The sequence below is a fragment of the Pteropus alecto genome, unplaced genomic scaffold (genome assembly GCF_000325575.1).
Source record: "Pteropus alecto unplaced genomic scaffold, ASM32557v1 scaffold106, whole genome shotgun sequence".
Lineage (NCBI taxonomy): Eukaryota > Metazoa > Chordata > Mammalia > Chiroptera > Pteropodidae > Pteropus > Pteropus alecto.
This window is the reverse complement of record NW_006442103.1, coordinates 8,967,348-8,983,726: the sequence shown is the minus strand read 5'-3', so window position 1 is coordinate 8,983,726 and position 16,379 is coordinate 8,967,348. Positions and strand designations below refer to the sequence as shown.

Genomic DNA, 16,379 nt, shown 5'->3' with positions numbered 1-16,379 from the left:
TGAGTTTTCGCCTGTGAGGAATAGGAAGTGGTCCCATCGTGGGCCTGGTTCTTCCTGGTTCTTCCACTCTAAAGAGAGCAGAGCAGGAGAGTAGTTGAGAGTCAAGCAGTGATGGTTGAAAATCTCACTCTTCCACTTGCTGGTTATGTGAGCTTGGGAAGTCGCCTAAACATCCCGCGCTTCCATTTATTCACCTGTAAAACAGAAATTAAGGATTCTTGTGAGGATCCGATGAACTAATGTGGATGCTTAGCATAGTGCCTGGCAAAATAGGAACTCAGTACTTGAATCCAGGGCGTTACGATGAAAGTCTGTTTTTTTAAAGGATGGACTTAATCTGTATTTTTGTTGTTTTTGTCATGTGGAGCAAATATGGACAGAAAGATTAGTGAGCAATAGACTTTGAAGTGATAAACAAGAATGACCCTAAAAGGACTTTACATTTTTAACTTTTATGTAAAAAAAAAAAAGTCAACAGGAAACAGTTGGGAATTCTGCATAGCCAGATACAAGAGTGGGATATTCCCGGCGTCTGTGCCTAGGTCATTGCTTCGGTGTACAGTGTCCTTCGATGAGTAGCTGTGCCTGGGGAGACAGAAAGAGATGGCGGTAAAGCTAACCAGCTCTGGAGTCTTGCCTGGTTTGAATCTGGCCCCACAACTTACTCGCAGGGTGACTTCGGACCCAGTTCCTTAACCTTTGTAAGTCTTAGCTCCTTCCCTTCTGAAATAGGGATAAATAATAGCACCTAGCCTTCAAACGTATTTTTTTTTTTAGTGCGTAGAAAGTGCCAGATGGTGTTCTCAGTCCTTTACCACTATTAACTCATTTAGCCCTATGAAAGTTCTGTGAAGCTGGTATTATTGCTTTCCTTATCGTACAGATGCGAAACTAAAGCCCAGAGAAATAAATCGAGTTGTCTAAGTTGATAATCAATATAGTGAAGATTCAACTCCAGGTGGTCCAGCTCTTGTTCGTCCTTATCCCAAGGACTATGCTCCCGGGCTATGAGTTAGCGGTGGTGGCCTACACCATGTGTGTTAAGTGCACAGTACCTAACCCTAGTAAAATCGTGTGCTCGATTTTCTCCAGGAAAGAGAGAGATCTTCTAATAGTTTTTCGTTTGTTTGTTTGTTTGTTCTTAGCAACAACACTTTTGAATTTAGTTAAATCAGTTAACTACCAAATGTGTTTAGGTTTAAATATTCTGAAGTGTGAGAAATTCTGGCATCTCTGGGGATCATGCCTCTGTCAGAGCTGGAGGATTTAGATATCTTCAGTTTTAGGGCCTCTTCTTTTGAGATGAAGAAACCGAGTCATACAAATATGAAAATAAGATAACTAGGAATAAGACTATTGGTGCCTTGCAGATTATAGATCATGCTTCCTTATGTAGATAGCAGTCATTAAAAGATAGCGTCATTCTCTAAACTTTTTATCTAATTCATTATAAAGCAAGAAAGAGGGTGTTTAAACCTTGGGCTAAATTTGTTTAAACTTTAAAGCAAGCGAATAGTATTGATTTAAGGCAAATGCAAACGCTTATATCATAGAGCTTTCCAATAAAATTAAGTCATAGGTGATTTGAGGTGATTGACCCTAACTGTACAGAATTTTAGAACTTTGTTGCTCAGCACAGTCGAACTGTATTCTCAAGAGACAGAGACTCCGATTGGCTCAGTGTGAGTCGGGAGTTAATTCTTGGTCCAGAAAGCGATGGCTCGTCAGGTGAAGTTGTCATGAATGTTGGATGGGGGTGGAAAGCAAGTCCAAAAAAATGGAGCATTTTCACTCTGCGTTGGATGTGTTTATAAACACATGAGTGGTCAGTTAGAGAAAAGGCACTCATTGTTCAAAATGACACGGCAGCCCAGAGGCTGAATGAAGGTTAAAGTATCCGCCACTCTACCTCGTAACTGCCACACCCACTGGCCATTCCTTTCAGGCCTTGCTTGACCTTTATCACTTGGTACTATTAACCATTCTCCTTGACGCCGTCCTTCACATCCTGCCACATTGCCCGCCTCCCCATGCCATCCTCTGGGTATCCGATAAATTTCTCTGGCATTAGCCATAACCTACACCCCAGGAAGATAGGCTCCATTTCCGCATAAGCTTTTCTCCTGAACTTTGGATTCAAAATTTCCATCTTTTCCTCACATATCCCTTCCCAGGTTTCCTGTAGTGACCTCACATTTCATATATCTACAAACTTCCTCCTCCTATTTCCTGTCTTAGTTAAAGGTCCACCATCTATATACTCACCCAAACCTGAGTGTCAGCCTTGACTTGATCCCCTCCCTCATCTCCATTCACTTACCTGTTCTTCCTTCTCCTCCTGAGTTCTTCTAGAATCCACCGATTTGGTATTGCTATAGATAAAAAAAAAAACAAAAACAAAAAACAAAAAAACTCATTGTCTCTTGTTTGGACAACTAACTTTCGACTGTTATTCTTACTTTTTGTATACATGATCTTTATTAAAATTAAGTCTCATGTATCACTCTTTTGTTCTTTATACCTTCCATTCCTTATAGAATAATGTCCTAATGTCAATGAGACTATGAGCCTCTCACTGATAAGAACCAAGCTTAATTGATGTTCTGACCTCTGGGAAGCCACGGCAGATGGATGAGGGAGTGGATAGACTGACAGGTAGATGGACAGGTTAATGAGTAACTGTAGTGCACCAGGGTTTCTGGGCCCTGAAGATTACGACAGTCTTAGAACCAGCAGCAGGAGGCTGCGGGAGATGGTACAGATGTTGGTTCTACCCTTGAGAGACTAGAGCTTGACCGGATGTAGGATAAGTGGAATAGAAGCCTTATCTGAATCGTTGGCTTGCATTTTAAGAATGAAAGGGAGAAAACTGGGTAGGCCTTTTGCATTCCTATCCAGTATTTATGCAAGGAAAGGCTCATGCCCTGATCATCGACTGACCATCAGGCCTTTCACAAGGGACCCCTAGGTTAGGTTAATAAGTAGCAAGAAATTGAACCAACTCACAGAACACCTAATGACAAAAAGACCTCTGTTTCTGGAGAAAGCTGCTCCCCGATCCAGTCAATCCCATCTTTAGAATTCTTGCTTGGCTCTTAACCGTTTCCTTTTCTTGACATACGCTCCCTTTCGTGCCTGTACTTTGAGATCCCACTCTTCGTTTACGGCCTCTCCGAGCTCTCTGCCAATCACGTACTCTCACCCTGATCGCCCAGTGGCGGTCCGATTTAAAGTGTTCTCTCATTTATTTTTGTGTAGGTCTTCTGTATTTGCCGAGGTTAGGCTGCGTCGTGGTCACTAAGAACTCCCAAATCTCAGTGGCTTTGACAAATAAAAGTTTACTTCTCACACACTGCTGTGGGGCCTTGGCCCTCCCAGGTGTCTCCCTTCTAAGTCATGGCTTGGGGATCCAAGCTGGTTCCATCCTGTGACTCTGCCATTTCAGCACATGGTCTCCAGAGTGGCTGTGCCTAAGACCCATGGCCTGGAAGTGAGCAATGCCGTTTTGTTTTATCACGGTCCCCTGGTTGGATCTGGGCATTTAGCCTCAGCTTACTTACAAGGGGAGCTGGATGCGGTAGTGAACTTGTGCCCTGTTCGGCGGGCACTGCTGTCTCCGACACGTTTCATTCCCCCTCCGTGGATTACCTGCTTCTTCACTGTGGGGAGTGTGTTTCTCATCTGTATCCACCACTTAGTGACACGTCCAAAGTCAGGGTGCATGGTACCACATTGTTAAACCTTTTTCCCCCAAGTAGGAGTATTTCAACTCTAATGCAATCCTTAATAGTGTTGGACGTGGTTAAGTACTAACCATGAAGCATCTGAAATGGCTCTTAGGCACTTCTTTTTGTGGAAGCTAAGCCTTTTTTGGATATTGTCTTCCCTGGGTTCAAAAACCTTTTATATTTCATGCTCTATGTCCCTTAAATTTATTTAGTCTTCATTCATCCTTAAAATAACAATTACTTGGCAAAAAAGCAGTGCATTTCTGAATGAAGTAATTCATATTAATATTTGACTATGACAGATTATTAACTCAAGTATATGTGAAGTATGAAAAAAGGTACTTCAATTATTTCTTATAATTATAAGACAAACTATGCACCTTGGAAACAAACTTGAAAGTTGGGTGATCAGTTTATGTCTTCGTATTTGAAAATTTGCATGGATATAAAGAGCAGGCAGTTCTACGGTCTTTTCTGCTGAACTCGAGTTGACTCCCTGGCATTCGCCATGGCAACTTCAGCGATCGACACGTACGCAGGCCCTGAAGCTGCCCAGACTTCCCAGCCTTAGTAATGAATAGGTATGAACTCCATTAGATGAGATTCTCTGAACAAGTCACTGCAAAGCCGATTTAATTCGAGAGGAGTGGCGTTTTTTTTCTCACAGAACACCGCCGTGAAGGTCTGATCCTAGACTTCAACCTTTGGGGACATTCGTGGTTTTCCCCTCCTATAATATATATAGCTAAAAACCCTTCGGTGGCCCCTTCTCACCTTGACATTGATCAGTATGGCTTGCTTGGCAACCTCACAGTTTAAACAAAGAAAGTAGCATTGGAAGGCAAATGTTGCCGGAGCAGACGACTTTGCTTTCCCGCCTCTTCCCCTGTAGTGGGAATGCAAAGCTCAGCTGCTCTGACGTTTCCCTGGAGCAGATCCCCGTTCGCTCACCGTTTTCATCGCCCTTTTATTTAGGCCAAATGCTGCTGCTGCTGCTGCTGCAGCCGCTCGTGGGGAAGCAGTTGCCTTGCCTTCCTCATTGTGCAGACCTGCAGGTGTCCCATCCAGAACCTGCACCCCAGATTGGCGTCTGAAATGGCTCCATCATAAATTCTGTGACCCCTTTTGAGTAAAACGGTCTTGCTGGAGAATGATTTGTTTAGTCTTAAGAAATAGAACTTCAGATAAGAGAGAGCAAATTGTGTAATAATGTATGCAGTGAGAGCCACTTGTATTGGAAGAACAGATATAATGGGACTGAATCTTTTGTTTAAACAAACGAATTATATGGTGTGAGTCTGAAGGCTCCATGAAAATCATTTCTTTTATACAAATATGCATCTTGAGCCCTGTGCTGGCGTTGAAGATGGCATTCTGCAAAGGCTCCGAGCTCCTCAGTCACTCAGCTCTTCTCTGAATCACGTTAAACCAGTTGGGACATGATGAGAGAATGCAAGGTATAAACCCTTGAGGGCCTGTGAGTCACCTTCCAGAAAGGCTAAGAACATTTTATAGTTCGATCCACAGGGGCCTGAGAAATAGACCGCAGGGTGAAAACAAGTTGAAGATTAAAAACTTTTGGGAACTTAGAGAATTGAATTATTATCCTAAGGCAGTTCCCAGGAGAAAAAGACAGAGGCTTTTTCTTCAGATCTCGACCAGCAACCTTTCTAGTTGGTCAGAATTCAGCCAAAGTAGATTCGATGATCATCAGCCCTTAGTGTCTTAGCCCTGATGCAGAACTGTGAAACAAAGATTTTACTGAGAGCTCTAAGCACCCGCCATGGCAGTTGGGTACAGATCACCAGGGGAAGAATGCTGTGGCAGACTTGAAAATTCAGAGCAACTTTTCATAGCAAACCTCATTGGATGAGGTTCCTGTTTTGTTTTCCCAGCCAGAATGAACTTTTACTTTGAAATTGTGTGAAACGTTTGCAGCTGGGTTTTCTTCTTTCTCATCCCTGTTATTTTAGTATCAGTTAACAAGCCTTCGCATCGATAGGGTCATCAGAATGTAGATTGTCTGTGAAGGTGTCAGTCAGTTCAACAGTATGACCACTAGAAAAATTGCAGAAGCATAAGTAGTGAAGCCTGGCTAAGAATTTCTGAACTGAACAAGATTCTAAGAGTTATTTCCAGTTCTTTGGCTTTTGCCCTATCCTTGGAAAATTTATAGAACCCTACCACGAAGTATGACTAAACAAAAGCTCTGACTTTCAAGAGCCATTGTTTATGTGTCCTGCTCCCACGGCAGGTCAGACTGTGAACGGCGTTAGGCCGACTGCGTGGAAGAAGTCGGCCTCTTCCCTGGGTGGCAGAGTGCGGGCTGAGGGTAGACGTGGTGGCCACGAGGACAGGGAATGGTGGCAAGGAAAGGGTAAGCCCCAGTTGAGGACTCGTGTCCTTACCGTTGGAGTCGCATCCAACCCAAAGCTCCTCTCCTGCTTTTCCTCTTCCGGTCACGCAGAGGGGACTTTGTGCAGAGCAGTTCTTAGAATCATGAGAAGAGCTGATTTGCTTGATGAGACACCGCAGGAAGAAAGCAGGAGACGAGGAGCAGGGAAAATGAAGGAGGGAGAGTCGAGTGAGGTGGTCAGCCGCGTCCAGTTTGTTCCTTACTTTGTGCCCGTTTCATTCACGTCTTGCCCGACCTCACACCCTGCTGAGTTCTGTGTTAGATGCCTTCACCTCCGCAGGCAGCCAGGCATTTGAATCCTAGGCAACAAGGTGTGAGGAGCTGTAAATGAGGGTCTTCTGTTCCTGGCTCTATTTTCTGGGAAATGTGGTTCGAGTGTCTGCATAGCTAGATGGCCACCGTCGATAACCATCATTTCCTCTTCCTGAGGAGCACCCAGGTGACACTCATGGAGCGTGATGTGACATCGACCGTCACATGGGTTATCATAGGTTTCATGCAAACAAAACAAACAAACAAAAAATATTTGAAGCATATTGTAAAAGACCTACTTCCCAAAGACATGAAAACAGTTCTATGCGGGACCACAAAAAAAAGGGACTTTCAGATCAAAATTAAGGTACATACTCACGTATGAACACTGAACCCGAAAGATGTAAGTTGGTTTTTTTGTCGTTTTTTTTTTCAGAGGGCGGGGAGAGCAAAGCTTCCCTCAGGCTCCTTGGGTGGCAGACTTACACTCCCCTCCCGTTCGGTGCTTCCCACAGTACACGATGCTTTCTCCAGTTCTCTAGCTGGAGAAGAAAGTGGTTTAGGGCTGTTCTGGCACGTAGGTCTTTTTGGTTAGCAGTTGAAACAGGTATTACAACATCTCCGTTAGGAACCGAGTTCACCTGACCTGGGTGCGGTATCCAGCCAGATGGTCCTTTTATAGACTCTCTCCCCAAACCAGTTCTCTTCGGCAGTCTTTCTTCTGAAACCTTGCATTTTTCTAGGGGGAAACAGAAGTGAAATAGCTCTCTCTCTAGGCTTTGTAAAGGCCAACTTTAGCCCTGACACAGGCGCCTCCATAGAAGGCAATTTCCTGTGAAAGCGAGGGCTGTGGGTTTGAAATTGACGAAGGAGTGCAGACTGAGCTTTTCTAAGAAAGGTGCCTTTTTGCCCACGGTGCTTCCATTTTCATCAGTTAGGAGCAGCCCTTATAAAACCAAACCAAACCAAACCTCCTGTTTTCCACACCTCAGGCAGTCTCTCCATGTAAAGGAATCTGTGGCAGCCAGTCAGGCGTTCTGATTGTTCTGATAGACATTTTCACCTTGAACCCTGGTTGGTGGGGGCTTCTTGGAGCCTCTGTAAGAGGTTCGTTTAGGCTTATAGAGCTTACACTCAGGCGTGCCCCTTCCCTCTTGATTTTTCTCTCGGTTTCTTATTCTCTTCTCAGATCCTTCTTTAGAGGATCATTTTGGGTGGGGGAAAGTATGGGCATGGGCTCAAAATGATGAGGTGTTTTCCTTCACAGTCTAGAGAGGCCGTAGCATGCATAGGTGCTCCTGGGGATGGGAAAGGAAGCAAAAATGTCAGCCCCCCAGTTCTGTCACGTGCAGCGTGTGCCTCTACTGGCAGAGCGACCCCTTTACCCTTCTGCCACGTTACTCGCCCCGAGATCTCAGGGCCCTTTATAAAACTGTTAGTCATTTTCAGGAACTGAAGTGTAATGGAGATTATTGTTTCTACTTACGGACAGGTAAACTAAGGATGAAAGGAAAATTAACATTGGAATCGAACCCTGTCAGTTTTTAATTTTTATCTTTAAATCAGAATGTATTCCCCCTCAAGTTAAAAATTAGAGTCGTAGCCACTTAATGAAAAAATATATGCAATGTTGTACTGTATCAAATTTGCCATTGTTATAAATAGTCATTGTAATACCTTTGTAACTCGGTGTGTTTAGATTCTTAAAACCGGGTATGTTGAAAGAAAGGTTCCCACCCAGCTTTCTTTTATGCACACAAGTTTAGTGCAAGCCATTGTTTTAAGGAGCTTTATGTGGTTGGATTGACACTGCTTAATAAACAATTGAAAAAGTTAAGCATGACCTAGAAGTCATTTAGAACTATGAGTCACTTTCCTGACAAGCCAATAAGGCAAGAGAATCCAAGTTGCAAAACAATTACTAGCCCAGCCTGAGGGACCCTGGGACTATATTACAGGTATTAGTTAGCAAAGCAGAGCAGTAGTGTTTTACCAGGCTGCAGAGGACAGGCTAAGGCTGCTAACCAAACAAAATAACTTTACTCTGACAATGCCAACTTTTACATTTGTTTCAGAACAAGGGACGCTCAAACCACCTGAGGTAAGATGAACATTTACAAATTTTTATATAACTTTTGCATTTTAATTGTTTGCTAACTTAAGCAGGCTTGAGCTTTGAGAATGTTAAATGTGCCTCTTAAAACGGACAGAGATAGAGTGAACAACCAAGTGTTTGTGAATGAAATGCAAAGGCTTAATCAGAGGAACTTTCAGTCACCGGCTGCAGATCCCCAGTGGAGGGAAAATGTGAATATTTAATCTGAGCATGTGTGTGAAATGGAACTTTCAGAATCTTATTCCGGTAAATTTCAAATAAATATTGTAGCACTAATATGGGGAAACATTTTCCTAGTTCCCTGAGACAGAATTCCTCAGAACCTGGAGGTTTTTCAAATGTAATGCATCTAAAAGCATTTCCTTGGAATGGATAGCTTTGATCCCCTTGGTACAGAAAGGAGGGTGGCCCTCACCCCAGGGAGTTGGTAGACGGTCTTATCATGAAACGGGGTGTTACTGCCCAGCGTTTGCTAGTACTGAAAAGTTCTAACATTGTTCAACTAAGGATGGAATTTTATGTTTCTAGTAGTTTTACATTTGAACACAAACATCATTCGTATCATATCTTACGGATCAAATTAAGATCTGATAACATTTCCTTTTTATGTCTGATGGCTAAGGTCTCATGGCTTAAAAGTATGTGTGATCTCTGTCACCTCTCAGCATAAAGCTATTTAAAAAAAAAGTGAAAAAATGAAAAATATGGCTGAATCCAGATGACCATTGCTTTGGCCTTCAACCAAAAGTAACAAATTGTTTATCTGACCTCCCCAAAATAATGTCCTAGCAAAGAAAATTAAAATGTGAAATATATGTGATTAGTTATGTGAACCAAAAGTACAGTGATCTGAAAATTTAAGAATAAAAGAATGACAAAAACATTCCATGCCAAATGATAACAATTATATCATTAAGAGCGGTATGATATTAGTATGTTTTTAATAGGTTGGCATCTATATAGTTGGTAAAAATAATAGAAAGTACAGCAAGTTGTCAAATGAGAGATAATTTTTTCTACTTTTGCATAGGCACATCATTTTTTATATAGGATATCAAGTGTGCGATATGAGGAAATTTATATGCTGACTTCTTCAGTGTTTCAGTTGGCTATATTTTAGAATCTAGACTCTAGATCAAGGAATGCATAACAAGATAATAATAATTTTAAAACAGGCCATACACGTTCTTCTAGGACTAAAGTAAATTAATGTAAAATTTCTTTTAGTGTTTAGTCAACAGGGTAAGATTTTTCGTCAGGACTATAAGGAATGTTCTAGAAGTGCCGGTGAAGATCTTGGAAAGCACCTTTCATTCTCTTCCTCTCATGCTGCTTTATTCAGACAGATTTCCTTGTAGAACTCTCAACTTTAACTCAGTGTTACTTTACATTTATCCTATTAGATAAAGCTATTATTTTTTCCCCCAGGGAAGATGATTTCACTTGATTTCATTTAAGTAATGTGAAGTGGGTGTATTTTCAGGAAGAAAGTGTACTAATAAATTGTTAGTAATTTTCACAAGATACTAAATAATTCTCTCTAGGCACTTTTAAAAATTATACGTGAGCTTATTATGAAAGGAATTAATTTTCATGTCGATTTTTTAAAATGCAGCTTTAGTGTTTTAGTGACTTTCTTAACTTTTGAATACAATAACTGTAATTTTTATATAATGTGTGATTCTGCTAATAATCTCTACTTTGGGTGGAAAATTATAGTAAGCTCTTACACTGGCCAATTTATATGGAAATTTTAGCTTGGTTTAAGGGAGAAGTATAGCAAATGGATGTTTTAAAACATCGTTGACTCCACACTCCTCCCCGCCATGGTGTGGAAGATGCTTTCACTCTCCGAGGCAGGTGCTTTGTGGTCAGGAGTCTTGCCAGAGGAAAACGATGAAGCCCTTCTGGGGGCTCCGTGGTTTTCCGTTCTCTCTCTTGAGGATCTTCTTTTTTTCTCCATGTATCAGTTTGTAGTCCTGTTCTGTTCCCCTTTCAACACCTACGATCGTGAATTTTTGATGTTTAATTCTATACTTCATTTTCAAGGTGGGTCAGTTTTCAGTAGCCACAAGACTCTGGGGTCTCCTTGACTATATCTGGGATGGTCACTTCACACCTCATTCTGGAGTGGACCTTCAGAAGCCACCTCTAGCTCCAGAAAGAAAGGTTATCATTCCATACCTATTTAATACAGACTTACTTGAAATGTATTCCATAGCATAGATTTTCCTACCTTTAAAACAGGTAGAGGAACTAAAGCCAGTTCCATTTAGCAAGTGAAACTTTGCTTGTTTTGTTGGTAAAAATCAACAGAGAGAATTAGGTTTCTTCCAAGAGGCAAGAAGAGAGAGTCGTGGAGGATAAAGGTATTTCTTTTAGAGAAAGACAGGTAATAGATAATGAATCAAGAAATAAAGTTAGGTTGGTTGGGTTTTTTCTTTTTTTTCTTTCTTTAAATTATTTTTCCCACTGCTAGGAGATCAAGAAGGTTCTGAAGACTGATTCCCCTGATCTCAGGAGGCAGTAACTGAGAGCTTGCAGGGATGGCCACTAGATGTGCCCTTCTCTCCCTGCTGGGGACAAAGTCTTGTCTAGCCACGTCCCAGGCTTTTGAGAATATTGATGGCGGAGGAGAATATGTTTAAATATGTGCTGTTAAATATTTCCATATTTTTTACAAAAAAAACACTTTTTCGGTGCTTTAAAAGTATAATAGATCTCAGACTCTCCACAAACAGTTGGTCTAGTAGTTGAAATTCTCTCCCTTTTTTTTTTATTTAAAAGGCACCAGATTACAGTTTGTTCTACTTCTCATTCTTACAGTTGAAAAGTTTCTGTTCTCAGGGTCACTGGTTTTCAATGACTTTCCGGAGGAAGAACCTAAAACATAAGCAGCGGGGCAATAACTAAGTAGAAGAATTTGTCTTTGATGTGAATTTAAAAATTGAACTAAAGCCGAAGTTAATAATAATGACAATACTAATACTACTACTACTACTAATAATAATAATAAGTCACTTAATAATCATCATCTTGTGTGAGGAACTGATCCCAGCACTTAAGATAAATTAACTCATTTAATTCTCACCACAAATGCCACTAAGTAGGTGCCATTATTATCCCCAATGGGAATATCATCTCCATCGGACATTGGGGATCCAAACAAACATAGAGATATTAACTAACTAACTCACAGTTAAATGGGTGCTGAACAGCAGGGTCTGAATTTGAATTTAGGTAGTCTGATTCTAGAATTCATGCTCTGAATAATTGACCTCTGTTCCCTGTTTTAATCCTAACTTCTAAGGTAATATAGAGTTGCTCTTGAACTCGTGTTGCTTTTCACATTCTAAGTTTATAGTTTTTAAGTAGCACTAGTTTAGGGATTCGAGGAGTAAGACCCAAAGGTCGACTTCCATTCTTGCCTTCGAAGCACTTCGACTGTAGATAGTATAAGAGCAGTGGAAAGACAACTCCTATCGTGCATTAAGAAGGTGGAGGGCTATGTGGGAAGTAAATAGCAAGATATCCATCATTATATAGAAAATATTGTCAATCGTGATCACTGTCCTTTATACAGAGAGTGCCAAAAGTTTTTATAAAATTCCGGATAGGAAAGGTTTTTCTTTGAAAGCAGTTTTCTTCCAGGTTGTCAGATATGAATCTGTAACTCACCATGCTTTACTTTTTTGTGCCTTGGCTACCAAGAAGCCTAGAGCTACATTTTCTTTTCACTCAAAATGGCTCTCTTTATAGCTAGTTTTTCCAGTACAGCTACCCATCTTGTTCAACGTGGCTTCATTGCTGGTTTTAATGATCATATTAGCCTTTACAAATCCATTGTGAAAGTAGTTGGGTTAAAAACAAAAATGATATTTTAAAACTTTCTCCAATTTGCTTTCACCTGATAGCCCTGAAAATCTACTAAATATGGCTTTGAGGCCCTTTGGAAGGCTGTGAGAGCCCATTTCACCCATTTAACTAATGAATAAAAAACACGAGGAACCCTAAGAAAAACCCACGGCTAATGAGTGCTCTCAACGAAACCACGTCTCTGCACACAGGCACAAACCCTCACGCACATCGAAAGAAAACCGCTTTTGGGAAATCTGAATGATATGGTCGTTATAGACTCAGCATTTTACCCAGTTGTATAATAAAAAGTGAAAATCGGGTTCTTATTAATTAGTGAGATTACCATAGTTATTAGGAATGAATTTCGTGCTTGTGAAGTCAAACATAACCATGCATTTTCAAAGATTTAAAATCTTTTGATTTGCATCTTATCTATAATTTTGATACATTTTTCTTATGGATTCCTTTTCTATAATAAGGGTTTGCTTTCATGGTTCACAAACTGTATGCCTATTTTGTTTCTTAAAGAATTCAGATAGAACTGGTCCATAATTAAAATGCCATTTTCATTTAAGTGTTCACTGAAATCAGAGCTTGAGATCTTTGTTTTGAGGCTGTGATCTGTCAGGCCTCAGAAACAGCTGAGTTAGACTTTTGGAGGTCATACGTCTTTGCTGGGAGCATTTTCCAACCAAGATTGTCTGCCTGGGCTTTGTTCTCATAATTCGTTTAGTCGTTATGACTTCAAAAAAAATGAGTAATAATACCTACAGATGGCAAATGAAAAGATATTTCATTCTCATAGTGTTATGTCAACGACTTATCAAATGTAGTGACATTCAAGCGGAAGACTTATTCGAGAAACAAAGAGGTTAAATTATAAAAACAAACTTTGGAACCAAATGTTTTGATCGAATTCAGTCATACTTTTAAATGGAAAAAGTGCCACATCCGTTGGCCTTCCAAGGTGTCGCAAAGTAATACAACTTAATAATATAAAATCTTTGTTTTACCTTTCTGCACAGAAACGGACCAATGGACTCCGAAGAACCCCCCGACAAGTGGATCCAGGTGTGTTTCTGGTTATACAGCTATAATTATGACTTAAGTGATTATGAAAGTATATGGGAATTGCTAGAGAAAGTCAGGCAGATTATTAGCCTTTGTTCCTTGCAGTTTGGTGTATAATGTCTGGCCAGGAGGTGACAGTCTAGTGAGTCAATCATTTACCTGCCGGGGCTTCCTAGGACAAGGTCACAAGGTGGGTCACCCTCAGTACCACATTCTTTCCACAATCAGCAACCGAGCTGGTTATTTGCTTTGCTGAACAGCCTCAGGGTGCCTCGTTAATGCTAACATATCCAACATACTTCCCCTTTCTCTCCCAAATCTGGAAAGAAAATCAACCAGCAATCTGGCCCTTGAAATTAGCATTCTCTAAGGGGGTGGAGGAGTTCAGAAACCAGCCAGCTTCGGTGCTCTCTCCATTCATCCCGGATAGTGCACTATTTTATAATGGAAGAATGAATTTAAGGACTTTGTGAACAAGTGTCTTCTCTGGAGACCAATCGTTTGTCTGCAGGGAGCATTCAGTTGTTTTCTATTTAACACGGTGAGGTTTGCCCTATCATCATTTCAGTGTAATTATTTTTTTCATCCATTAAGCAGTATCTTCCACAATTTAATTACCAAAGATTTGTTATGTATATGGTCATATTATTGTGTGTAAAAGTTATTCGTGGCTAAAGGATTCTGAATAACTGGATAATAAATCAAGTGAAACATGAAATATGGAGTAGTGGTCTTGCTGGAAAATAATCTGGATTATATATTTTGTTTTCTCACCGTAAACATTGTTCACCTAGTTGTAAAGTTTAGCTTTCAAAGCATTCTAACTTCTAACTGACACCACACCCACGCTCGCTAGCCATGCCAGTGAGCTGTTTGAAAAGATTTCTAGGTGCTTTGTTGCCTCCGGCTAGAAATTGCCTCACCTGTGTCCTGATATCAGTTTAAATCTTTTAACTACAGAAAAAAAATTGAGGTCATTGAAAAAAAATTGGGGATCTGGTTTACTTTTTAACAGTTCTAATTATCCCGAGACAATACCCTCTGCAGAGGATTCTGCGATATTTAGAAGTGACTTCTGTTTTCTAGGAGTGTGTGACTGCAAACATATTTTTTTTCTTGTTTGGTTTGAGTTGTAATATTTCTGCTTCAAAAAATTATCTAACCTTTATAAACGTTAATTTTAAAATATTTTCTATGGGCATTGTCATTTAATCCATGTTCTCCCAGGTAAGTGCATTTCGATATTTATAATGTATCAGTAGGAACACACTTGACTGTTAACAGTTTATTTTATAGTCAAAATTTTTAGGAGCCCTTAGATTATTTAAAGGGAGGTATAGTGAATTCACAGATGATAAGTATGACAAAGTAGACCAATATTAACATCGTTTATCCTCCTTTACCGTAAAGGTGATGACTTTGTGTAGGTATAATTCTTCTGATATTCCTATTTGTCCAAAGATTTGTCCAAAGATCATGAAGGACTTCACGAGGAATAAAGTTATAAATATAAAAGTAGTGTTATATGTTTTGCTTGTAATTATTCACACACACACACACATCTTTCCATCAGGTATGGTAAACACATCAGTGTTTTCTCCATTTTTTTTTTGAAACAAACAAACAGTTGATGATCTTGCCTATTGTAGCTCCTAATATGATGACAATTATTTCTCCCTGTGGGTAGCTTTTGATGTTAGGCTTGACTGTGTTTTTAGGGTTTGTTGTCTTGTATCTTTGCCTTTTTCTGTTGGCAAGTTTTGAAGCTCTTTTGTTCAGAGTCAACCCTTGCTTGATAGGGTCTTACTCTGAGTTGATTCCAATGTGACTGTTGCTTAGCAGATTTCCACAGTTTTGTGTGTGTGTGTGTGTGTGTGTGTGTGTGTGTGTGTGTGTGTGTGTTAGGGAGAGGGGAGGAATGTTTTACTCCTAGGATATTTAAACAAGGGATCATCAGTAAAACAGGCTTCTTCAGCATGGACAGACTGTTTCCACGGGGCATTATTTGCTCTTAGTGCTTTTACCAGGAAGTTTATTTAAATTTTCTCTTCTAGATAAGTTAGTTGACTTTTCCAAGTGCTAATACACTGACTGCTTCCCAGGGCCTCACTTAGGGTGGTTTGTAGAAAAAAGTGATTAAACAATATGGGAGGTTAGATGCAGCCACTTTATCAGAGCCATGTACAAAGGTAAATTACGTATCTTCTTTGTAGATCTTTTGTTTTGGAAAAGAACTTAATGCATAGTTCTTTGTGCATACATGCTTAATAAATATTTTTTAAATGAATTAATGAATGATTATAATTTTTTCTGTATGCATTGACTCTCTTGCTTTTTAAATTCTTCTTGCTGACATTGTAGACTAATGGAATGTGGAGTAATCTAGTTGTTGGAAGTATGGCTCTGAGCCACTTTGCCTGGGCTGGGGACCCAGTTTAGCTGTTTACTTGCAGTTGACCCCGGGCAATCCATTTGTGTCCTCTCTGTGATGTAGTTTCCTCATTTGTAAAAAAAAAGACTAATAACAGTACCTTCCTTATAAAGTTGTCGTTAGCATTTACGTGACTTGATACCTGTAAAGTACTTAAAACAGTGCCAATATATGGTAAATGCTAAGAGGTGGCAATTGTTACAATAATTACTTTGAGGTAGAGCATGTTATTTAATATCAGACATTTCATCATATGTAGGAGAATCAACAATATTTGCCAGATATTTCTTTTCAAAAGATACAGAATTTTATACTAAATTTCCACTGACGTTAGAAGTTACATAATCACAGTCATTTTTCAACTTTCCTTTATTCTCTGCTTGTCTAATGGCTTCCGTGGTATTTTGCTTCTCCTTAAGAAGAGACACCATCAGTAGTGGTGGTTCAGAACTTTTGAAATTAGTAGTGTTTGTGATTATAATAAGAAAAAAAAAGAATAAAAACCTC

The 16,379-nt window shown here is 40.0% G+C and overlaps 1 protein-coding gene across 1 annotated transcript in view; it reads left to right on the top strand.

Moving 5' to 3' along the window:
* Positions 1-16,379, top strand: part of VAV3 (vav guanine nucleotide exchange factor 3) — a 312,054-nt gene that overhangs the window by 207,322 nt on the left and 88,353 nt on the right. Inside the window, exons 18-19 of the mRNA XM_006919579.3 lie at positions 8,472-8,497; positions 13,396-13,441. Coding sequence (XP_006919641.1) covers positions 8,472-8,497; positions 13,396-13,441 — 72 coding nt within the window. The remainder of the gene's footprint in view (positions 1-8,471; positions 8,498-13,395; positions 13,442-16,379) is intronic.